Genomic DNA, 26330 nt, shown 5'->3' on the forward strand with positions numbered 1-26330 from the left:
TTGGCCTTTGTGGACACTGGGGGGGCCAGCTGGCCTCCTCTCGCCGCCGAGAGCGAGAGGAGGCCATTTTGGCCTTCAGGGAGGCTGGGGGGGGCAGGAGCCGGCCTCCTCTCTCCGCCGGGACTGGCTTCGCTGCTCCCGGGGCAAGAAGAGGCCGTTTTGACCTTCGGGGAGGCTGGGGAGGCTTGCGGCCGTCCTCCTCTCACCGCCAGGAGTGAGAGGAGGCAGTTTTGTCCTTTGGGAAGCCTGGAGGGGGGCGGCAGCTGGCCTCCTCTCACCGCTGGGACCGGCTTCGCCGCTCCCGCAGCGAGAGGAGGCCGTTTTGGCATTCAAGGAGGCTGGGGGGGCAACAGCTAAACTCCTCTCGCCGCCGGGACCGGTTTCTCCGCTCCCGGGGCCAGAGGAGGCCATTTTGGCCTTCGGGGAGGCTGGGGGGCGGCAGCTGGCCTCCTCTCACGAAAACCGTGGCTTTAGTGATCTAGCCGGTTTATTTTCACAGGTTTTCTTTTTCTTTTTTTCTTTTTTTAGTTCGGATACATTTGTTTAATAGAAAAAACAGATAATTTATTTACTATTATACTTAAATAATGGTGTATTTACAATAGACTACCCTAATGTGCCTCAGAGTCCTCTGAGACATACAATAAGAGAAAACAAAACAGTAGGCGAGCACAATAAATGCGCCTTAGCATATTTCATCTACAAACAGGGTTGGTTCTCACGAAAACCGTGGCTTAAGTGATCTAGCCGGTTTATTTTCACAGGTTTTCTTTTTCTTTTTTTCTTTTTTTAGTTCGGATACATTTGTTTAATAGAAAAAACAGATAATTTATTTACTATTATACTTAAATAATGGTGTATTTACAATAGACTACCCTAATGTGCCTCAGAGTCCTCTGAGACATACAATAAGAGAAAACAAAACAGTAGGCGAGCACAATAAATGCGCCTTAGCATATTTCATCCTCAAACAGGGTTGGTTCTCACGAAAACCGTGGCTTAAGTGATCTAGCCGGTTATTTTCACAGATTTTTTTTTTTTTTAGAGTTTGGCATTGGTCTTCCTCTCCTTTGCACAAATGGATGAAGAAGAGCAGAGCTACATTGGGGGCAGCTGCAGGTACAGCAACCGCAGGTGAGTCCAGTGATTTCCCCTGGACTCGCTCCAGACAGCATGATGGCCATATGGTGGCACTATGTAGACAATGGTGAGCAATGCAACACATGCAAAAAGGAGGCCAGGAAGCACCAGTTTCTGCAAGATGAACAGGAACAGGCACACTATCGGTAAATCAAAGAACCTGTGGAGAGAGAGGACAGGTTATTCTCAGGTCTACTGGAGGGCTCCTTGCCCGAAAAGCCATAACAGTTGAAAGGGAAAGAGAAGGCAAAAGTCAAACATAAAAAGCTACTGGAGAAACTGTGGAATGGCTAATAGAAGGAATTACAGATTTTAAATAAATCAGGCGCCCACAGTTCTGCTTCCCGACCATATTCTACATGATTGTGCCACTTTTGGGGTTTCTTGAAGCCTGAATAATATTTCAGGGGTTTCTCAATGGAAAAACAGTTGAGAGAGCCTGCTCTAGAGGAAGGAGATGTTCTCTATTGGATCCAACCCATGGCTTGTGCTCAAAGTTCTCTCGTTTATGGTTAGTTCCTATAGGTCACAGCCAGAAATATGGAAGAAAATGCCTTGAATTGCGTTTAGGGTTTCAGACTTTTCTCTTCAACTTGAGCAAACAACACCTAAAATACTTTATGGATTCTTCTTAGAGAGAAGCAGAAAGACAAGAATTAAAGAGCTCCTACTAGGCTCATCAGACTAGCACTGCTGAAATGCCTGCTCTGGACAACTATTTTTGCACTTTACTGCCTGTGCCCATCTTCTTTTCCCACCTCTTCCTATTTTGTTTGTGTCGAGCTCTCAAGAGTGCTGCAACTGGTGTGACCCACTTATGGGTCTGACCCAGCAGCTGACTATGCAGAAGTGCTGTGCTGAACAGCAGTGAGACATACTCAGTGTTCTTGCCACAATCTGACACAAGCATTTGTGGAGGTTGCTTACCAGTCTAAGAGACTTGCACACCATTTGTTGCCTGGCTTCTTCCAGTCAGGCTCATCACTGGGTACTGCTTCATACCAGCTGGAACAGAAACTCACATATTTTGGAAACTGGAATGCTTTGGGGTGCTAATAAGATCGCGGTTCTCACCATGGGGGCAATAGGGCACACCTCAACTTGGAAAAGAGGGAGGGAGGGAGAGACCTTTACGGGGCCAAAAAGGGGAAGGGAATGCAAAGTCTGACACTGTCCCCTTGCTTGTAATGCCTGCAGAAGGAACATCCACATGGAGGCCCTGCTCAGCAGTGATTCTGCTCAGCTGGATCAAAAGTGGGGGGTTTTCTCCTATCTAGCTTAAAGGAAAAAGCTGAGTCGGGATTTAAAGCGGGGGGGGGGGGGGGGGCTGTATTCCACATAGAGAAAAATCTGTGTTGGGAATCAGCCGCAGGGGTAACTGGGCAGAGCACTAAACTGATAGGCTGCAGGTAAAAAAGCACAGCTATTTTCTCATAATTAGGATCAAAGCATTTCCCTCCTGCCTTCCCCTGGACTACCACAAGTACTTTTGATCAGATGTATGCTGCAGTTTCTGGATTTGGGACTCGTCCCCCAAGTACAGAAGGACCACCCTTATGGATTAGGGACGCTAGCCTCACGGTTAGGCCTAGGGACCCCCTGGAGTGACAGCTCATCTCCAGACTTTCTCCAAAGGATCAGTTCCTTTGGAGAAAATGGATGCTTCGGAGGATGTATTCTGTGGCGTTGTACCCCACTGAAGTCTCTGTCCTCCTCAGACTCCCATCTCCAGATCTTCTGGAGTTTTCTGATAGGAATCTGGCAACCCCAGTCGTTCCCCCCCCCCATCCCCTACCAATGGCCAGGAGGGGCCTGGCACCCGTAGTATTATCTGACTAACGTGGAGACTTACAATTCTGTTGAGACTTGTGTGACTTCTATTATCTCGGTGACTTCAGTTATTTCTCTCCATTCATCCTTTGGGGGGAAAACATTGATGCAATGAAGGTGCTTTAACGCAAGTTACACAAATCTGTTACCCCTTTCATTTAAACCTTGTGATGCCTTCGCCATCTGAAAACACCCGACAACTTTTGAGGGCATTTTTGGCATGCTCCTGAATCCCTTGATAACCTTCGAACTGTTACTTTAGTTTTTCAGCATTCTGCGGACGTTTGGATAAACCACTTCCGATGGGGTTTTGCAGCTGATTTCCCTGTGCAAGGGTTCTGCAGAGGCGGGCAAAGCAATCTGACAGAGAATAAACTCCTGCTACCCTAACTAGCCCATTTCGGTCACCAGGCATTAAATTATGACTGCTCGACCCACAACAATTGCATATAAGATGGTCTCTTACAACATATATAGTACCTATGACAAGAGCCTCTTGTGGCGCAGAGTGGTAAGGCAGCCGTCTGAAAGCTTTGCCCATGAGGCTGGGAGTTCGATCCCAGCAGCCGGCTCAAGGTTGACTCAGCCTTCCATCCTTCCGAGGTCGGTAAAATGAGTACCCAGCTTGCTGGGGGGTAAACGGTCATGACTGGGGAAGGCACTGGCAAACCACCCCGTATTGAGTCTGCCAAGAAAACGCTGGAGGGCGTCACCCCAAGGGTCAGACATGACTCGGTGCTTGCACAGGGGATACCTTTACCTTTACCTTTAGTACCTACGACAATAAGTCAGGGGTCCTGCTTGTTTAACTATGTGGGCAAAACCAAATTATTTTTGAGAATGCTAATGAAACCAGTGGGCAAGGGGTTCAGAAAAGAAAAGCCTCTTGGATCACCACGTCTAACAATTTTTCTCTCCTGCCCTTCAAAGAGAACAACTTAAAATACATTTAGGAAGAGCTTCACTTCATATTCTACTTCTTCCAGCTACTCAGAACTTTATTCCCACTTCATCTTTGGCCTTTGTTCTGTTTGTCCTGCTCCTGCCCCCAAACAACTGTGCTCGGGCCCCAAAATCCAAAGAGGGGCTGCAGTGTTTCTCGTCCGTTGTAGGGATATTTATTTATCTTACTTTTTGCAACGTTTTCATTAATGGCCATGCTTCTCTTGGACTGTGGCACTTCAAAGGAGAGAAGCATCACGTCCCAACATGCTCCCCAAAGGGAAGAAACACACTCTGCATACGGGGAACATAGCATATAGCTGAAAACGCTGCGCTAAACGCTTCTCCCTTGCAGTCATCTTCTCTCTGCCCAATGATTTCCCCCCCCCCAGCAGAATAGTCCAGTCTACTCCTTTATTTTTCTATAAACTGGCCCTTTTTCCTCTTTAAAAACAACCCCAGTTGCTTCACCCCACAGTAGCTCTTCAATAAGGCTGCCCACCACATCGAAGGGGCAAGCGTCAGCCATGGTCTGTCGCACCAAAGGCCCCGTAAGCTAGAAACTGGGGAGGCTGGCCACAATGTGTCTCATTGAGCCTGCGATACATGTCCACATGGTTGCCTTTCTCTACTTGGTGAGCCATTCAAAAAAAAAAAAAGAAAAGAAAAACCAGGACAGGAGGGGGGGGGGGTCTTTTAACTCAACTCCAGTCTAATCAAAGACATGATGGGATGATGGGGTCAGGTGGCAGTTACGGTAAGCAAGCTCCATTTGCAGTTGATACTGCATGGCTCATAATTGCGATAGCTACATAAATGGTGCTAGGTATCCAAAAGGAAGAGTCCTCCCCCCATCCATTTGGTCTTTTCTCCCCCCCCCCACCCAGCCTTAGAAAACTAATTATCTCTATGCAAGGCACATAACCCCCTCTCTACGTCCGTGCAGATGGGAAAAACAGCTCTTACCCAGGAAAGGGGTAATTAACAAATACAATAGTACAGATCTCATTGAGGAGATTCCATTAGTCTAAATGGAACGGTGAGAACAGATGATGGGGGGAAGAGATGGTGGGCTATATAGAACAGAAATGTCAGATCAAGACGTTCTGTATTTATGATCTCACAAGGCGTGCGCTTCCGAGGGCAAGCCCCTCTTCCCCAGAATGTGAACTGACCATCATGACAGTGGGAATGTATAAGCAGAAGTTATTGGTGTCAAAGACAAAAGAAGCAGGAGTCTTGTGGCACCCTAAAGAGTATTCCCAGTACAAGCTTTTGTGGATCAGAGCCCATTTACGTGAACTGACGAAATAGTCAAGATATCAGGCAACTCTGACGTTGGAATGAGAAAGGAGGAAGGACCCGTGACATTTTGAATGCTGTGCATAGGCAAGGCAGTCTGTGGCAAAAGGGGCATGAGCCGGCGGCGTTTCAGAGGACATGATTGCCACCAGGAAGATATGAGTCACTCAGCACCTCAGGAAGGATCAAATATTTGAAAATTGTTCTGGAGGGTATAATTCAATTCACCCAAGCCAGTTTCATCTTCTCTGTCCTGAAAGTACAGTGCAACGTCAGAAAGCAACGAGAAGTGTTTATATGTAATTCCTATAGGTGAAAAGGGTCAGGCACTAGGAAGTGTCATGCGTTTTCTGAACATCACTGAACTGCTGTTTCGAAACCTTCGGAAAGATTTTCTCTTATGCCCCTTGCTTTGGAGCAAGTTTCACTGAAAGCTGTAAGAGTCTCATCTTTCTTTTAAGATTTGAGCAAAGCACTTGAAAATAGGCTTGGGCACTAAGGGCCCAATTCGGCTGATTTGGCTTTGGCACCCATTGAAGTCAATGGTGCCGTTGACTATAAGGGGAATTTCAGCTTTTCCCCCTTTCCCAGGGCCTGGGGGGGATGGGGGTTTAAGTTATAACCTCCAAACTTTCAGGGTAGCTCTTCCCTGGCTCCCCTCCAAATTCTGAAATGATTGGCCCAAGGGGCCCACTTCTAGGGGCTCCTGAAGAGGGTGCCCCCACCCATCCCTCCATTATATCCGATGGAGAGTCCGTCCCATCGGAGTGGATGATTTCAGAGGCCAAATGACAGCAGCAATATGATTAGATTAGGAGTGAAGGACAGAGAGGTATCTGGGGGGAAATCAGCCCTGTCGATGAGCTATCTGTGTTAGGGACGGAGAGTAGTCCGTTCGTATTCTTGGTACTCTGCATCATTCCAAATCAAGAAGGGAGGCTTGAAGTTTCAGCACTTTTTTCATAACGGCATCCTGAATTCAACACTCAAATGGAAACAAGTACTTAAAAAAAACAGTTTAAAAAGCAGGTCAGGAAATCCTATCATGGGTGCCCCTCTTCCCAGAACAAAAGGGACCAGGAAAAAAGGTCTCTGTGTTCCATTTGTAATGGCCGCACTCACCTCTTCTTCCGTGTCAGTGCTGTCTTCTTCACTACCTGTCACCATAGGTGACGGCATCCCATCAAAAGGGTTAGGCAGACCGCCTTCTTCACCCTCCTCCTGCTGAACAAGCAAGGTCCTATCAGCTCAGGGCTCGATCAATATGGTCGGTGGTTTGAGTGTCTTCCCTCAAGGTAGCGTTTCTATGGCAGAGAGAGCACTGCTTCCCAGGACCAAAACGGCAAGGGGTCGTCCCCGAGAAAATGCTGTTCCCCTTCCAGGTAGAGTTTGCAAGGGCTGATTGTGGAACTATCAAGGGCCAACACTGGATATTCACTACACCAATGTTAACATGGGTCATCTTCTTACTTGTTGGGATTCTTCAATCTCCACAGAGAGGGGCTGGAATGGAACCAGTGCATGGTAGGCATTCTCATTTTCGGGGGAACCTCTCAGCAGCCTGCATTGAACAGAGATCAGACATAGCATTTACAGGAAGGAAACATTTATTTTGGTGTGACCCCCTACAATACAGGAGAGGAGCGTTCCAGATCTGGGATGCGGAATTTACTATCTTCTACTATGTGGTCTGGCTCAAGATGGGGGCAAATAGGGTGGGAACCCCAGGTATGGGCTGGGCAGGGGGGGGAGCATATATTTAGAAATACTTACGCTTCTTCTCCTTCATAGGAATCGCCCTGCTGCTCTTGAAGCCTGCAGACGTCCGATTTCAATTCCTGTACAAATGTCACAAAGAAAACTTGGTACGCCTGTTCAACTGCTACTGTGGCTACCTAGACAGAACCACAGGCCATCAAACACTTCAGGTGTCGATGCTTGCCTACTAAAGCTTGGGAAGTCTAGTTTTCTAGGGATGCCAGGTTTAATTGTGAGAATTCCCAGAGTTTTATGTGTGGAAACAGTAGGATTGTGTTAGAAGCTTTTTGCTTCGATATACCTCCTGCCGCCCGACCTAACAGCTCTCTTTCTTGGACAGGACTCCCTCCTACCCAAAGATAGGACAGTTGAGGGTTCACATGTATTTCTACATCCCACACTAAATTAAATGCATATTATACAATATATTACAGATAAACCACTCTGGGTAGGCTCCCCGAAGGTCCCAAATAAGGCCAAGGTCCCAAATAAGGCCAATGTTACCTGAACCATCATTTGGTATTCGTCTAGTGTCACTGTCAACTCTTCCACTTGTTTCTCTTTCTGGGAAAGCCAAAGATAATCGTAGCAGTCAGTAGAAGATTATGACAACCTCGCCTTAAAGCCAATTGCGATCTTACAACACAACAAAGCCAGAGTCCAGTGGCCCCTTGAAGACCAACAAAGATTTATTCAAGGCGTGAGCTTTTGGGTGCAAGATTCCTCAGATTGTCACTCGAAAGCTCACGCCTTGAATAAATCTTTATTGGTCTTCAAGGGGCCACTGGACTCTGGCTTTTTTTTTTGTTTTTTTGTTTTTAATAATTTCAAATTTTATTTACAATCCATTACAAGAAAAATACGTTTAGCCATCTCCAAAGTTACACACCAATAGACTATACTACATTTATAAACAATAACTTCCAACTGTATTTGTTAAAGAATTTACAAGAAAAAAACATTAATTCTCCTGTGCAAAATTTCAATCCATTCTCATTTCCCCTTAATAATTATAAATCGTAACCAATAGTCATAAATCCACAACTATACTTTTTTCTAATATACTCTATCCATGAGTTCCATTTTGTCTTAAAGTCTGTTATTAGTTTATCTTCGACATAAGTTGTCAATTTTGCCATCTGAGCAATTTCCAATGTTTTCAATTGCCAATCAAATATGGTGGGCGTCTCTTTTAACTTCCATTTTTTTGCCCAGACTATCCTTGCCGCTGTTGTCAAATATCTAAATAATTCTCCATATTTTTTATCTTTTTCATTTATCAGAAAACCTAAAAGATAAGCTTCAGGATTTAAAGCTATGGAGTCCTTAAAGATTTTTGAGATTTCTTTGTGGATATCCTGCCAAAAGTGTCTTGCTCTTTTGCATGTCCACCACATATGGAACATTGTCCCTCTCACTTCCCCGCATTTCCAACATTTGTCCGGTAGGCTTTTATTCATTTTTGATAATTTGTGCGGAGTCATGTACCAACAGTAATGCATTTTATAATAGTTTTCCTTAATATAATAACTGTTCGTAAATTTCAGATCTTTACTCCACATTTTTTGCCAGGTTTCCAATGGAATGTTGTGACCAAGATTCCTTGCCCAAACAATCATAAAATCTTTGACCACCTCATCTTCCGTGTACAGTAATAAACATAATTCATACATCTTCTTGATTAAATGATTATCATCTTTGCATAAATATAACTCTAATTGTGATTTTTCTACTTCAAATTCCCATAGCTTCCTATCCCTTTCATATCTATCCTTAATCTGTCTATATAGCCACCAATCTACATATTTATATTCTTGCGCTAATTTCTCGTGAGATTTAATTCTAAACTGTGTTATTCCTTCTTGAGTAAAAGTCTCAATTATATCCTTATAATTTAACCATTTAGTTTCTGGTGTTACTTGCCCTCTGAACAGAGCTTCCTGTGGTGACAGCCATAAAGGAATTTTAGAATATAATTTTCTTTTATACTTATTCCAAACCTTAAATAAAGCAAATCTTATAACATGATGTAAAAATTGTTTATTTGCTTTCTCTTTTTCGTACCATAAGTATGCGTGCCAACCAAACCTCAAGCCTGCACCTTCTAATGTTAATAATCTCTGATCTCTTAAAACTATCCATTCCTTTATCCAAACCAGACTACATGCATCAAAATACATCCTTAAATTTGGTAATGCCTGTCCTCCCCTCTTTTTAGCATCACAAAGAATTTTCATTTTTATTCTAGGTTTTCTCCCTCTCCAAACAAAACTTGCCAAATCCCTCTGCCAAATTCTGAATGGCTTATCCGATTTAATAATTGGAATATTCTGATACAAATACAAAATTTTTGGCAAGATATTCATCTTTATGGCGGATATTCTACCCATAAAAGATAAATTGAGAGTCTCCCATTTTTTAAAATCTTTTTTGACCTCTATCCATAGTTTCTCATAATTATCCTGGAATAGATTCAAGTTTGTGCTAGCAATATTGATACCTAAATATTTATAAGTTTTAACTATTTGGCATCCTGTTTTCCCTTCTAAATCTTTCTGACTCTCCTTATCCATATTTTTCACAATTATTTTTGATTTGGTTTTATTTATTTTTAAACCAGTTACCTCTTCGAAATCTTTAAGCTTACCTAATACCACATCTATACAATCTAAAGGATCCTCCAAAATCAATATCAAATCTGCATAAGCCCTCAATTTAAAGGTCTGTTGTTTAATTTTCAGACCTGTAATATTTTTGTCTTCTCTTATGTCTTGATTAAAGACTTCTAGAGCCATGATAAAAAGTAAGGGTGAGAGTGGGCAACCTTGCCGTGTTCCCTTCTGAATATTAAATTTCTCTGTAAGCTCACCATTTACTATTACTTTTGCCCACTGTTCTTTATAAATCTCCCTTATCCAATTTATAAATGTTCCACCACATTCCATCCTTTCGAGTAAGCTAAATAAAAAACTCCAATCAACAGAATCAAAAGCTTTTTCCATATCGATAAAGAATAACGCCAGTTGTTTATCCGGTCTCAGTTGGTAATATTCGATAACATTTAGTATTATCCTTATATTATTTCTAACTTGTCTACCGGGCAGAAAACCCGCCTGGTCTTCATGTATTATCTTAACCAGTATCCCTTTCAGCCGATTAGCCAGTATATTCGTAAAGATTTTATAATCTATATTTACTAAAGAAATAGGCCTAAAATTTTGCACCTCATTTGTCTCCAGTTTAGGTATAACCGTAATATGTGCCTCTTTCCAGGAATCTGGGATGCCATCAATTATAATCTTGTTCATTGTCTCCTTTAAAGCTATTAATATTTCTTCTTTAAAAACCTTATAATATGCACTTGATAACCCATCAGGTCCCGGAGCTTTACCATCTTTTAGATTGTCAATTGTGTTTATAATTTCCTCTGAGCTTATAGGCTGATTTAATAATTCTAACTGTTCTGAGTCCAATTTCAAAATATTCTGTTTTTCTAAGTATTTCTCTCTTTTCTCCCTAGAGATGTCCTGCTTCTCATATAATTTTAAATAAAATTCAAAAAAACCTTGTTTAATTTTTTCTTCCTCCAGTAATATATTCCCATCTTTCTTTAGTGCTGTAATCAATTTATTTTGTTGTTTCTTCTTTAATTTCCAAGCGAGCCATCTGCCTGGTTTATTTCCCAGTTCAAAATGTTGTTGTTTTACTTTGTTTAACTGTTCACCTAATCTGGCCACCTCTAAGAGTTCCAGTTGTTTTCTTAATAGCTTTAATTGTTGTAGAGTATTTTTATATTTTGGTTTTTCCAACAACATTTTTTCCTTGTTTTTTATTGCCTCTTCTAGTTTCTGCCTTTCTTGATCTTTAATTTTTTTTAATTTACAGCTGTGGGATATCAATAGCCCCCTCATGTAGGCTTTACTTGTATCCCACACCGTTTTCATTTTAATATCCTCCTGCATATTTAATTCAAAGAAGTCTTTTAGTTTCTCTTTACAATCTTTCACAACTTCTTCATGTAATAGTAGACTATCCATCATTCGCCATCTTTGATTACTTTTCCTTCTCTTGGACTTCAAGCTCATTAGTACAGGTCTATGATCTGATATTAATCCTGGTAGTATCTCAATTTTTCTTACATCTAAAACAATATCTTTTGTAACCCAAATCATATCCAATCTGGACCATGAACTATGTCTCTCAGAAAAAAAGGTAAAGTCTTGCATAGTTCTATTATTATTCCTCCACACATCCACCAATCCCCAATTATCAACCAAATCAAAGAAACTCAATGGTAACTTCCCTCGTTCTCTTCCAGTATTCCCGTTACTTAATCTCTTATCTAATTTAGGTTCAGTTACCACATTTAAGTCCCCCATTAAAATAACACTAGAGTATAATAAATTTGACATTTCACAGGCCAAATTCTCAAAAAATGTACTTTTACCTTCATTTGGAGCATATGTCCCTACCACCAATGTTTTGATGCCATTTATTTCCATTTCTAACATTATATATCTTCCATCTTTATCAGATTTTATTAAACATGGTTTCAATTGTTCCTTAACATATAACACAATACCATTTTTCTTTTCCTTTTTCATTGCTGACACAAAATCTAAACCCAAATTCATAATAACTAAATATTTTTTAACCGATTCCTTTATATGTGTTTCCTGTAAGCAGATTATTTGGAAATTCCCCCTTTTCAAAAATTGGAACACTTTTTTACGTTTTTTGGGGTCATTTAAACCATTCACATTCCAAGTTATTATATTCATATCTTTATTACACAACATAAGTAAGTTAGTTTTGCTTTGTTACAAACAGACCAATATTTTAATTCAGCTCTTTTTTATGTTTCTTTAGGAATTCTCTTGCTTTCTGTTTGTCTTTGATCTTAACTTCCCTGCTTTTAAATTGGAATGAAATACCTTCTGGTATTTCCCATTTAAAATATATCCTATTTTTTTTTCAACACTTCAGTTATAAAACTGTATTCCTTTCTCAATTTCAAAATCTTTGGTGGCATTTCCTTCAACAAAATAATTTCCTTCCCATCCACTTGGAACCTTTTCTCATAATGTGCATGAAGTACAGCATCCCGTATAGATTTCTTAACAAAACTTATAAGAATGTCTCTTGGCAGATTTCTTTCTTTAGCATATTTTGAGTTTACACGAAAAATTTCATCCACCTCCAAATTCATTACTCCCTCATTTTTCTCCAACATCTCACACAAAATATTAACTACTCTTCTATGTGTATCTTCTCCTTCCAGCTCTTGCAGTGAACGCAGTCTTAAAAGTCTTTCCTTTTGTTTCACTTCTATCCACATTCTTTCTTGATTTTCTCTCTCCTTCTCATTTTCCAGGCTTTCCATCCTATCTTCTAGACTTTCCAGTTTTTCATTGACAATTTTAAAGTCCTCTACTAGTTGAGATATGCCATGTTCCAGCTTTGAAATCTTTGCTGTCTCCTGTTTAATATTGCTTAAATCTTCATCAATTTTATTTACTTTTCTATTCATGTCATTTAAAGTCTCAGTCATTTGTGTTAATTTTATCATCATCTCCTGCATATTCACTTTATCTGGCGTGGGGACAGCAAACTGCATTTGTACCTCCTTTTTTTCCCTGGGAGTCATTATTCCTTTTAGATAAGTAGTAACACTATTCAAAAGTTAATAAGGCAACAACAAAAATCTTCTGTACCGTCTGTGACTTTATACATCAGCTTTCCCTTCCCCTCTTCAGTTTCTCCTTCAGCGTCTTAATGAGGGGTGGGGTGTTTCAATCAGCCTTCGGGAAATAAGAATCTAGCTCAGATGAGTCAGAAGGATTCTTCAACAATACAGCCTCCACTTTACATTTCAATTGTTTAATCACCTAGTTTTAGGAAATGAAAGGTCGCTCCAGCCTCAGTCCCCTCAGGGTCTTTCATGTTGATAGGGAGTTCTTTTTCTCCTGCCGGGATGAAATGCTGCTCTCGGGTTACAGTCACTACGACTGTTTCTCCTTCACAGCTTTCACCTTTATCAGGCACTGGAGCTCCCCCGTCGCTTCTCCTTTGTACTGGAGAATTCTAATTTGCAGGTTAAAGAGTTTTTACCTGCATTCTCTAACACGAAGAAGCTCCGTTGATACGGAGCCAGCCAGCTGGAGCGGAAGTTCCACCGGAAGCCTCTGGCTTTGTTTTGTTGTGCTGCTCCAGACCAACACGGCTACCCACTTGAGGCGATCTTACCATTTATTTTAAAAATGGCTTCTTGTCACCGACTTATGCCTAGCTATGAGGCTGCAGTGACACCTAGTGATCCATGAAGGCAGGTGTGCCCTGTTAATACACACCTGCAAATGAACAAATCCCGCCAGGACAAGCTACGAGACTCACTTCCATTTGCACTTCCGTTTATCTAAGATCATGGTTTTCAGCGAGGTCTAATGGAAGCACTAGGAGAAGAGGAAGTGAGCTCTGGGTCAGCAGAGGCTGTCTGGTGGGCATGGGACTTGGCCATGAGACCCAAGTGTAAGTCCTGATTAAACCGATAAAGTAGCGAGCTTTCACACGAAACAGAATTCTTCTCTGCAGTGTGCCTCCTGGTAGAGAGTAGCGGGAGATTATACTGCTGCCCCAGGTACCCCAACATCACTGAACCCCACAGGCCAGAGCTCTCGGCTCCATCAGCATGACCTTACCCAGAGGTGTACTCTTTTAAGCCCAATTAAGGCAATGAATTTACACAGGTCAAAGAGAGTTAACCCTTTCAGTTTGGTTTCACTTCTAATTTTCAGGTTGGTGTTATTTGTTAGATGCAGCTCACCTTGTCAAGGTCTGCATTTTTGCAAGAGATAAGCTCTTCACACTCAGAGAGTTGTCTCTGCAAGAAAGAAACACAACAAGTCATAACATAAATGATAAGAACAGAGTTTATCAGCCAAACTAAACATGTTAACAATGCTGCATAGGCTCATCAGGTCTCCCGTACCTGCATTTCGGCTTTCTCTGTGCTCAGCTGTCTGATTTGATCCTTAAAGTTTTCTTTTTCCTGAAGCAACATCTGGTTCTGTAGAAAAAACACACCAGAATTTGTACACGGTCATCTCGTGCTGAATCAACTATATTGATAATTTTTCGGTTGGGCTTTTTCTCCAGCTGAATGTGGAAACTGAGAACATCAACTATCCACTTTGGTGGGTTTCCGCCTTATGCATACTTAAGAGAAACAGACACGTACATTCGTCCCATGTCGTTTCCTACCGTTGGTCACGGGTCAACTATTCCCCACCATTTGGCTCTACATTTGGTGACCAGAAGCTACAACTGTAGAAGAAACAAGGTCCTTCCCGGAGCCCGATATCCCCTTTATAAAAAGAAATTTGTTTGGGTCGTGCTCTTCAAACACTGGCCTGGCAATTGGGGTCCTTTTTGCCCTGCTTACCTCGTCGAACAGTTTATCTGCTTGACTCAAAAGGCAATGCTGTTCTTTTTCCTAAAGTTTGAAGGGGAAATGTCTTAGTTCGTTCATTTTTTTTAAAAAAAGGACATTGAGTTCTGACATCACATTTTACAGCACCCAGGAGTGGTTCAGGAGTCTGCATACATATGGGAACTTGTGAAAAATGGGTCATCAATTATAGACCTCTTGTCCCATGAACAGCAAGTACCACAAATTCAGAGATAGTTCACAAGAAGCCACATGGATAATATATTTACACCACACATTTTCAGACATTTTCAGATGTATTTACACAAAACGGCTGCAATAAACAGGAGCCTGCCCACAGTTTCACAGTAACTAGGAATCTACACTCTCTAATCCCCCCAAAGTTGTGATTTCAGTAACCTACTGCAAATTACGACAAATGCACCTACACCTACATGTTTATGGATAACCTCCGCAAGTGAATATCAGGAAGTACTGACCAGCTGCCTTTCCTGCATGTGAAGTTTTCTATTCTCCTCTTCCAAACTTCTGGAGAAAAACTTCATGTCTTCTAATTCATCTGCCATTGCTCTAGCTTGTTCTAGGGCTTGCTGATTGCTGTAATAAAGGGCAAATAGATATTTACTTAAAATGCTCACATTTCAAACTTTGCTGGGTTTACAGGTATGCAAACAAAGAGTGTCGGTGTTAAGAGGAAAGAAGCACAGTCCAGGCTGGAAAATATAGGTTGCCTCCACAGTTTCCATTCTGCTAATAATGGGGTCTTCACCTAGCATGAGGAGCCTTCCTCTGGTAAGAGAAACCTGTTACACTGGACGAAGGCTCCCACCATCCATGGACAAGAAACCTTGGCTTCAGTACATTGATTAGAAGGCATTATAGGGGGGTGGGAACAGACCTGAAACAAGGGGAGAACAGAAAATACAAAGGAGCCTCTTATTGGATTACATGGACCTCCTTCAACTCAGCTCTCAATATTACATAATCTCATATCTTCTTTTTTACTAAACCCTCTGGCCTAGGAGTGCCAACCTCCAGGTGGCATCTGGAGATCTCCTGGGATTGCAACTGATCTCCAGTCAACAAAAATCAGTTTCCCTGGAAAAAAAATGGCTGCTTTGGAAGATAAACTTTATGTCACTGTACCCCACATTCTCTCCCCTTCCTCAGGCTCTACCCCAAAACCTCCATGTATTTCCGAACCCTCTACCTCCTTGGATCAGTCCTAATTATTAGTCAGCCAGTCAGTCTGTTTTGACGTACCCTCTCAGCTTTCCTTTCAGGTCAGCAATCTCCTCAGAAAGTCGCAAATTGAGCTCTTCTGCCGTCTCGATTGTCCTTTGCAGCTTGGCATTTTGCATGGCTAGCTGCTTGTTCCCCTGCTGCAAATCTGTGATGCTGCTCGTCACATCTGTCCCCTCCTCTCTTTTGTTAGGGGAAAAAAGGATATGGAAAAAGTAGGAAATCAGAGATTTCTGCACACTATTCTGTGAGAATGCTCACTAGACACCGCAACCATCTTCATCAATTTGTCCATTCCCCTTTAAACAACTCTGGTACCTGCTTCCTTGAATATTGTGCTGCCCGTAGGGTTGCCAGCTCTTAGGTAGGGAAACACCTGGAGCAGCCTTTTTCTCCAGGCGAGTTAATCTTAATTGTTTTAAGAAACATAACTTTAATAAGTCTCTTTAGAGACTTTCAATCTCTCTTTTTTTTTTACTTTATTAGTAATTTTAACAGTTACTAATAGTTAACACCCAGCATGTTCTTAAGTTCTACATATATTTTATTCCAAAATTTAACCATCCCTGGGCAGCTCCACCACATATGGGAAAAGTGGCCTTCATTTATCTTACATTTCCAACATCTCTTGTCAGAATCCTGAGACCATTTTGCCAATTTTGACGGCGTTAAGTACCACCAGTGGTCCCCAACCTTTTTATCACCGGGGACCACTCAACGCCTTTTACTGAGGCCCGGTGGGGGGGGGGTAGTTTACTCCTCTACTCTCAACCACTGCCCTAGCGCTCTCTGATCGCTAAGGTAATGTTTAAACATCCCTTTAAAATAAGATACAGACACGCCACAACAATGAACATAAGGAACATTTTATTTTCATGGAAATTTTAACTCCTGACAATGACAAATCAGTGGGAACCCTGAGCTTGTTTCTCTGCAATGAGATAGTCCCATCTGGGAGTGATGGGAAACAATGACACCCGAAGTGTGTTGTAAAGGGCCGGGGGGGGGGGAGGTGTCCTTCGGGGCCCACCTCCAATTAGTCAAAGGACCACACGTGGTCCGCAGCCCACAGGTCGGGGATCGCTAGTTTAGAGGATCCTCTAAGAAGAAGACCACGTCATCAGCAAATGCTCTCAATTTATATTCCTGCTGACCAATTTTAGTGCCCTTAATCCCTTGTTCAGATTTAACTTTATTACATAATACCTCAAGAACTAATATAAAAAGTAGGGGCGAGAGTGGACACCCTTGCCTCCCCGTCCTTCTATATATTCTAAATTCTTCTGATAAATCACTATTTACTATAGTTCTTGCCTTTTGATCTAAATAAATTGATCTTATAAATTAATCTTAATTGCCAGGAGATGAGATGTTGGGAGATCGCCCTGTTTTGGTGTCTTTGCAAAACAGGTCCCTCCTGGAGGTTAATAGGCGTCTGAAACGCCACAAGCTAAGCTGAGCTATTGTATGACCTCAAACTCTGTCAAGAGATTTCTTAATAAGTTGAAGATGGTCCTTAGATATAAAAAACATTGTCCCTTGAAAAAGGCGTAGGCGAAACACGTCGGGACTTGTATGAAAAAGGATTAAAGAATAACTGAAACTGAAGAGAGACGACTCAATATAAGTCCAGTTTGGATATTTTTTATTGCCATATTGGTTTCCCAGTGCTTCTGTACTATATTTGTCTCTTCACTGGGACCCACCCCTCCCAGTTCATCCATTTTTCCTCCTGGAGGTTGGAAACTCTTTTCTGCAGATACTACAGGCAGCCTCTTCTCGTACACAGAGACTAGCCCACAAAGATCTTCTAGGAAACAGAAAAGAAATACAACAGCTTTCTAGAAAGGGAGTCCCTGATCTGAATCAATGCCCTTCAGGCCAGACTGCTATTTCTCTTTTTAAAACTCCAGAAATGTCTATTTACAGATTCCTCTCGTGTCACATGTGTTTGGGTCCTCAAAGGCTGGAACTTACAAACTTTCCCTGGCCAGCCCCCATAAATGCTTCTAACCCATCAGGACTTTCTGTTCAAAAAAGTGAAATTGTGAAATCACACCTGCCGCTTTCTGACTCCCTTTTGCTGTCGGTATGCGCGTGTGAAAAACAGAAAGGCAGCTTTAAGTAAACTTGTGTCAGGCTCTGACTGTATTGATTGATGGCCATCCAGGAGGGCTAATTTAAGAGCACGTTCTGACCATCCAGCTCTTTTCATGAGATTTCAGCCCAAGACTGACCAGCTGCTTTGCAAGGACATCAAAACATGCTGTTGATGTCTTTATTTACTAATCAGCACACACATGTATATCTTCGGAAGGAGAATGCTATCCATTTGGCAGTTCTCTACATGGGCTTCCCTTCCCCACCCCCCCCCAGCCCCCACCCCCAAAAAACCCAACCCGGAAAATTCTGAATATCTTTCTGCCATTTTAAAAAACAAATTTTCTTAATTATTATCGGGATTGATTGAAATAAATACATCATCCTTGGCAACACATTCATTTTTATAGCTGAAACCCTTCCTAACAAAGAGAGGTTAAGTTTATTCCATAAAATTAGATCTTTCTTAATATCCTCCCATACTTTCTCATAATGAGCCTCTTGTGGCGCAGAGTGGTAAGGCAGCCGTCTGACAGCTTTGCCCATGAGGCTGGGAGTTCAATCCCAGCAGCCGGCTCAAGGTTGACTCAGCCTTCCATCCTTCCGAGGTCGGTAAAATGAGTACCCAGTTTGCTGGGGGGTAAACGGTAATGACTGGGGAAGGCACTGGCAAACCACCCCGTATTGAGTCTGCCATGAAAACGCTATAGGGCGTCACCCCAAGGGTCAGACATGACTCGGTGCTTGCACAGGGGATACCTTTACCTTTACCTTTTACTTTCTCATAATTATTACATCAAAACATGCTGTTGATGTCTTTATTTACTAATCAGCACACACATGTATATCTTCGGTAGGAGAATGCTATCCATTTGGCAGTTCTCTACATGGGCTTCCCTTCCCCACCCCCCCAGCCCCCACCCCCAAAAAACCCAACCCGGAAAATTCTGAATATCTTTCTGCCATTTTAAAAAACAATTTTTCTTAATTATTATCGGGATTGATTGAAATAAATACATCATCCTTGGCAACACATTCATTTTTATAGCTGAAACCCTTCCTAACAAAGAGAGGTTAAGTTTATTCCATAAAATTAGATCTTTCTTAATATCCTCCCATACTTTCTCATAATTATTACATCAAAACATGCTGTTGATGTCTTTATTTACTAATCAGCACACACATGTATATCTTCGGAAGGAGAATGCTATCCATTTGGCAGTTCTCTACATGGGCTTCCCTTCCCCACCCCTCCAGCCCCACCCCCCAAAAAAACCAACCCGGAAATAGATTGCATTTTAAACAGTGACAAGTTTCCTCACAAGAGAGGAAGCCATCTGTGCAAAGTCAGCACCATGTCCCAAAAGAGGCTGCATCACTGACCACACTATATTTAGAAAGCGAAGGACAGTGTCCTCTCTTTCTTCATTTGCTCCTTTTTCTTTTTTCAGCACAAGCATTGACCAGATGGCAACATGTAGATATAGCCTATAAACGTCTTGGGTACTGTCTAATCTCATATATAAGACACAGATTAACAGCCATCTCTTCTGCCTTATTATCAGCCTGAGAAAGTAAATCGACATTGGATGATCTTTCTTTGTTTGTCACGCTCTTTCTTACAGTTGTTTTCCTCTACTTTGTGCTGGGGAAAAAACATTGACTTACCTCCGATGCACAGAAAGTTGCCCCCCTAATCTTAATGATATTGAAAAGTACAAATTAAAGAGTAAAAAACCCTCTGAGGACCAAGCCCCATGAGTGAAGGCTGAGGGACTTGGGAATGTTCAGCCTGGAGAAGAGGAGGTTGAGAGGAGACATGATTGCTCTCTAAGTCACTTGGAGGAGGGCAGGGAAAGGTTCCTGTTGGCAGCAGAGGATAGGACCCACAGTAATGGTTATAAACTACGTGTTGTACGATATCAGCTAGATATCAAGAACAAAATTGTCACATTCAGAGTAGTTCAGCCGTGGAATCGACTGCCTAAGGAGATGGTGAGCTCCCCTTCACTGGCAGTCTGCAAGTAGTGGCTGGACAGATAATTAAGGATGCTTTAGGCTGATCCTGCATTGAGCAGGGGTCGGACTAGATGGCCTGTATGACCCCTTCCAACTCTATGATCCAAACTGTAGAGAAAGAGTATTGCATGTTTTTATTCATTTATTAAATGTTCTTACATCATGAATTCTCTCTGATCTCTGTAAACACACTGTGCCTATTCCGTCTTGTTATCAGAAGTGTCATAATGTAGAAGGCCATTCCCGGAGTTGCCATAGCCCAAAACTGTAATAAAATGTAATTGATTATTGACTGTCTCCATGATAGCTTGTAGGGAAACAAGGCAACCAGGTGGAGTCTCTAAACGACACCACAAGTGTAGATGTGCAAATCTGTCCAGGGGGAGATACTCTTTGATTTACTGGGACCAGCGGTTACTACTCAGTTTGTTCTTGATCCCTGCCCAGGATTGAGGGGAAAGGACAGAGAAGGATGTCAAAACAATTAGTAAGCCAACGCATATGACTTTTGTTAATACAAACCCCTCTTTTTGGCATTCGGCTATCCATTCCTTCATGGCTTGACAGAAGGTAGGAAACTCAACAAAAATGCCTCTCTCTTCTGGATCCAGTCTTCTATAGAGAGACTGAAACCTACAGTCTTCATCACTCTGTCCTGTCATCTCCTGTAAGTATTCAATGATTCGGAAAACAGACACCACTCCTATAACCAGAACACAGGTGAGCAAAGTCAGAGGTAGCCAGTAAAATCCAAGGACATAAAGTTATTTAAAACTGGATCTTTCTCTCATTTCTTGTTTACATTATTCAGTATTTGTGTTCCTGTTTCTCCTATCTAGAAGAAATTTGGATTAAACCATCTGTGTCAAACTGCTGGAGACAATTAATGCTTGAATCGTGTTTTTCTGCGCAAGAACCACCGTGGCAGCAGTTCCAAGAGGATTCGATTGCACTCAAACCTCTTGAAACAATGACATTCTCCCATTTTATTTGCTTTTGTAAAAAACAAAAACAAAATAATGCTGGTAGTTGCTCATCACACCACATAGACCTCCACCATTCAACTATACCATTCCAAAACAGGCATCAAGGGAAAAGAGGCAGTCTGTTGCTAAAGTGCTAATTCCCTGTAATTGCAGTAAACCATCATTGGGTAACAGGACATGGACACTAGAGTCTTTAATAGGCGACACAAAAGGAAATCTGGGACTGCTAGTCTGCTTGTCGGGTAATTATAAAATTGGCCATCTGGTAGCAGTGTACATAAGGGGAGGAGCAGGATAACCCCTCCAAAGGTTCAGAGCATGGTATGTCATTGGGTGGAGACTCAGGATGACTACTGGTGCCTAGATGCCTCAGAGAATTTAAGCAGAGCAGGGTCTAGGCTGTTCTGCCACAATAACTTTGAAGTGGTTATCATCAATTGAATAACTGAACATATGGACCCATGAAGCTGGCTAATATTTGGTCTATCAAGTTCAGCATTGTCTTTTCTGACTGGCAGCAGCTCTCTAGGAAGAGACCCCTCATCTCACCTACTACCTGATCATTTTAATGGAAGATGCCGCAGACTGAATCTGGGACCTTCTGCTTGTAAAGAAAATGCTGTACCACTGAGCAGCAGACCCTTGATAAAAGCTTAGCCGTTTTTTTTTTTATCTATCTTTTCTTGCAGGACGTAATGTCATTAAATAGTTACTGCTGCTATTTTTACCCGGTAATATTTGAGAACACTGAATTGGGGTAAAGAGTGTGATGCTAAAGACTTCTTGTGCTCATGCTAACCAATTAGGAAACAGATCTCTGCTCCTGCTAGATTTGAAGACTGGATGTCTCTACGTGGCACGAAAACACTTTCTACCTGCTTCTTCCGGATCACAAGCCTGGAATGTGCATTTAAGAACATCATCCTCAGAGCACTGGCTGGCACTCGGAATTATGCTCTCGCTGCTGACGCCAATGTTGTCCCATGGCTCCACTAAGGTACAAGAGGAAGTAACATTAAATGTAAATTAGATTTTTTTATTCCTAAACCTGGATTATCTGCAGTCATCCTTCCGGAGCTGTTATGAAATGTATTTACAATCCCATTACTAAGGTGAGGATGTCTAGAATAAAAACTACTTGGAAAAGGCTCGGTGGGGAATTATATTAATTTGATATATCTCTGTCCAGGGAGGGGAGCAAACCAGCAGTGAGGTGGTTGTTGTTGTTGGTTGCGAAGTCGTGTCCGACCCATCGCAACCCCATGGACAGTGATCCTCCAGGCCTTCCTGTCCTCTACCATAGCAGTGAGGTAAGGCAGTGGCAAAGACTGAAGGGGGATCTGAGTTTACAATGCCAAAAAAGCAACTGTCTGTTAAGTTATTTTTCTTCCCTCTTCATAAGGGCAAATGAGACATGAGGGTTCCATGGGCTACAGTCCCTAGTTCACCCAAGATGGTAAGATAGCCCCACTTGCCATGAGAACCTAGCCATTAAGACTAAACCATAAGGTGACCAGATTGTCCCACTTTTAAAGGGACACCTGGGGGCACCTGGCAAATTGTACTTATGCTGCAAGTAAATATATATATATTACAATACTATTTTTGCGTTCTATGACCATTTTTGTTGCTCCATATAGACCCCCCCCCCAGTCAATGGTGTCCCACTTTACCAATGTTAAAATCTGGTCACCATATTAAAGCAGCTACCTGCCAGCTAGCCTTGGGTTGGCCTGTTACAAACCCATGAGGGAGATGCCCTTTTCCATGAAACTGACCAGGGAGAGCAAACTGTCTCCCACAAGAAGTTTCTCACATCACATAAATGGTTACAAACTGATCTTTTCAGAAATGGCTAACACGTACTTCCTGTCGATTCCGCAGTTAATTCTGTGTATTCGGTACTCTCGAAAGAGCTGTAATATGCGTCCTCCATCACTGCACAGAAATACGTTCCTGAGTGAGGAATTTCGCTTCACTGGAAGCAGTTTGGAAAGGAAAAGCAGTGCGTTAAAACCCATTTCTCCTTCTATCTTTAGCAAACGAAATATGAACACACAGAGTTCTAGTATCTGCACAGCAAAAAGCCTCTTCGGGTAATTCTTTACCAGGTTTTGTTAATCCAATACAAACACTTAAATTATCTCTCATTCAGAACCAGAGTAGACAAACCAAAGCATGAAAATCCCATATGTTTTAGGACCATCATTCTGACAAATCATTCTGACTGGTTTAATAGCTACATTAAGAAATCTCGTGCTGATAAAATGGAAATTAATTTCCGTTTCCTTTTCTTGAGGGTATAGTTGATTAGCTGCCATCAGAATGGTATCAGTTATGAGAACTCAGATGCATTTGAGTTTATTTGTAGGCCTCACAAAATTTGGACTAGGAAAATGGCTAAACAAAACACTCTCTCCTCTAGCATTCTGCAGTGCATATACATGAAAGGCAGAAGTTTTCAACTCTCTCATACATGCTAAGGGAGTACCAAATACAAGCCATGGGAAACAAACACTTATCACAGTTATATGCAAAAACAACCCAGTATTTCAAATGTGTTTAAATCCCAGGGGCATCTATTTATGACAACATCCATTTATAAGAAGGCGCTGTTATAGTAAGAATTTTCCAGCTTATTTGGAGTATCCCAGGCTAAGTTTAGAGAACAGAAATGCTATGGCAAGAAGCAGCAGCAGCTTTTATATGCCGCTTTTCTCTACTTGAAGTAGGCTCAAAGCAGCTTCCCTTTCCTCTCCCCACAACAGACACCCTGTGGAGTGGGTGAGGTTGAGAGAGTCCTGATCACTGCTCGGTCAGAACAGTTTTATCAGTCACCCAGATGGCTGCATTTGGGGGAGTGCAGAATCGAACCCGGCATGCCAGATTAGAAGTCCACACTCCTAACCACTACACCAAACAGGCTCTCACTTTGAGGAGGACTTAGTGGATAGCTGAGAAAAGCCCCGATGAAAGGCTGGCGTTTTTTCAGGTGGGGCAGCTCAACTCACATAACCCTGGGACAATCAGAATAGAAATGTCATGGGCTACTACACTAGGGGGAAATACTCGATTCCAACTGCGTTTGAACAAGCAGCAGCCTAAATGCAAAATCCCGAATGGTGGGATTGCCCCTGCTGAGGGAAAGGCCACACAGAGCAACGAGGCAAGAATTATTACTAGCAAGCAGAAATATCTGGAACTAGAGCTAAAGGAGGTACAGGGAGAGGAACCCTGTGAAATGACAATTTGTACACAGCCCGAATAAAAGAGTAAGGGGTAGTGGGGAGGAGTTAGGGCGGGACCGGTCCAGGATAAAAACTCGGAGTGTCAATCCCGCCCCATTGCCTGCTTCACTCGCTCAGGGAAAATGGCGGAGCGGCTGGTGAGAGCCTCAGCTGGGGGGTGGGCCGGGAAGCCTTCTCTCGGCCGCCGGAGCGGCCTCGCAGCGTCGTATAGCATACTCTCTTTAATAAGGGAAAGCAATCTTGAGCTAGCAGCTGTTCTGGTGGTTAGAAAGCCTGGGGAAAGGTTTAATTTAAATTTGCCTGAATCTCTCTATAGCCTGAGTCCAGTTCTCTTGAGTGTCCTCAACTGGCGAGCCTCCAATCACTCAATAACAATTTCTCCACAAGAAACATCAGGGTGGATCCAAGCAAGCATGATTGGCGCTCCTGGATTGTGCGCTGGGAATACTTTAGACAGCTGCTTTTATGGTCTTGGCACAGAATCTCACTTGCCTGCTTCTTCCATCCCTACCCCCTTCAAATCAATTTCTTCTTACAGCAAATATAAATACTCAAAATTAAAATATCAAGAGAGACATTCATTTTATAGTTGTATAATTCAACGTATATTTGTTATTGAATGACAGAGAACTGAGAAGCCAAAAAGCTTGCCACAGTTAGCAGCTGCAGGCCAGCTCATTCCCTAGCCATGAGGCAGGCTCTCCAGGGGTGATGGCACAGAGGCTGCCAAAGTGGCTTCTTTCAGTCGCTTTCTTCTTCAATAGGTGAGACACTCCAGGCAAACTTTAAAGGATGGATTTATGGTGTGGGAGAGAAGCTGTACAGAAACATCAAGCTGTAAAAGGACACAGCAGTCTGCTTCTTGCCATGTGAGCCACTGAGAGCAAATTGGGTAGCCATGTTGACCTGAAGTACCACAACAAAACTTGAGTCCAGTAGCACTTTTAAGGTTGACATTCAAGTATCTGCTCTGGATTTCCTCTCTGCAGCATAGTTTTCGGTTGCACCTGGGTGTGATGATGCTCTAGATTATAAGCCCATTTCAAAGAGTAATAAAATGGGCGCTAGGAGGACTCGGGCAGCCTCGGGTGGGGGGTGGGCCGGGAAGCCTTCTCTCGGCCCACACAGGCCCCTTTCGCCATCGCCGTGCCCTTGCCGGAGCCCTCCAAGCGCCCATCTTATTACTCTTTAAAATGGGCTTATAATCTAGTCAGTCAAATAAAATAAGACTTGGATATCTTGTGCGATAAAAAAAACATCCAACTACACAACAGCTCTGCAGACTTAAGAAAAATGTAGGACTTTACGTCAGATTGTTTAAGGCACCTTACACAGACTGGTAGGAAATGCATAATATACTTTATCTTTGTATCCATTTATGACCCAAGCAGCAATGGTCAGTCAGTGCTTTCGTATATATACTCCTTGCGCGTGAGACCGCCCTTGAATTGACAATATTCTCTTTCTTTGTATGGTTAGTTTTGTTTTTAGTATTTTAACCGCTATTGTATTCGTTTATTTAATCTGTCCAAACTGTTTACTGGGAGGGGGAGGTTTATGAATCCTTAAAAGAAGAAGCAATTCGGGTTTGGTAACCAAGACAGCCACAAGACGCCGTCTTCGGGCTCTCCTAGTGATCCCGGGCTCGTGTTTGCTTTAGCAGCGCCTTGTTTCCCCCCAACCCACAAGGAGGAGGCAAAGACGGAGCTCCCTTCGCTACGAGGCTCCCCGCGGCTCCCCCTCCGCGCCTTTCGCACCCACGGCCCTTAGGGGGCGCTGCCTTCTGTAGCCGCTCTAGGGGGCGGGGACGATACTGACCCGCGAGAAGGGCGTGAAAATGACAAGCGGCAAAGGGGTCCAATCGCTGGGCAACTCGCCACAGTGAGAGGCGGGTCCAAAGAAAGGGCTCAGAGACGCTCCCTCTCTCGCGGCGCACTCAGCAACGCTCAGTCGCGGCGGGGAGCACCGGGACCGTCGCCAAGGCGATGGGCACGCGCATGCGCGGGACCGGTCGCCGATAGAATCTTGCTTTGCGCGTGGGTTCCGCGGCTTGGGAGCGACGTGGCCGCGCTCCCGAAGCACGTTTAGCATTTGAGGTTTTATGCAAGGCGCAGGATTTAATGTGCAAGGATAATTCTTCAGCAAAGCGGATGCCTTGGATAAAACTCGGCTGCTCTTCAAGGCGGCGCTGGTCGTCTTCTGCCGCCGCCCCGGCGTCTCTGCACCCCCCTTGGCATCCTGCCATTCCTCAGCTGCCCCATTTATTCATTTTTTGCATCCCACCCGGATCCTTTGCACGCTCATCCCTCTTTCCCG

The 26330-nt window shown here is 42.8% G+C and overlaps 1 protein-coding gene across 1 annotated transcript; it reads right to left on the bottom strand.

Moving 5' to 3' along the window:
- Window positions 1–483: 483 nt before the first annotated feature.
- LOC143824537 (protein KASH5-like) lies at window positions 484–25759 on the bottom strand. Its single transcript, XM_077311918.1, has 16 exons — window positions 25374–25759; window positions 22633–22744; window positions 21642–21758; window positions 20303–20483; window positions 15683–15844; window positions 14899–15016; window positions 14414–14464; window positions 13961–14038; window positions 13796–13852; window positions 7477–7536; window positions 6988–7052; window positions 6685–6775; window positions 6337–6438; window positions 2993–3057; window positions 2068–2145; window positions 484–1300 (listed from the first exon to the last, which is right to left on the bottom strand). The coding sequence occupies exons 2-16, from the start codon at window positions 22700–22702 to the stop codon at window positions 1099–1101; spliced, it is 1497 nt and encodes a 498-aa protein (XP_077168033.1). The 5' UTR covers window positions 22703–22744; window positions 25374–25759; the 3' UTR covers window positions 484–1098.
- Between the last annotated feature and the right edge of the window lie 571 nt (window positions 25760–26330).

Source organism: Paroedura picta, chromosome 15, assembly GCF_049243985.1.
Source record: "Paroedura picta isolate Pp20150507F chromosome 15, Ppicta_v3.0, whole genome shotgun sequence".
Lineage (NCBI taxonomy): Eukaryota > Metazoa > Chordata > Lepidosauria > Squamata > Gekkonidae > Paroedura > Paroedura picta.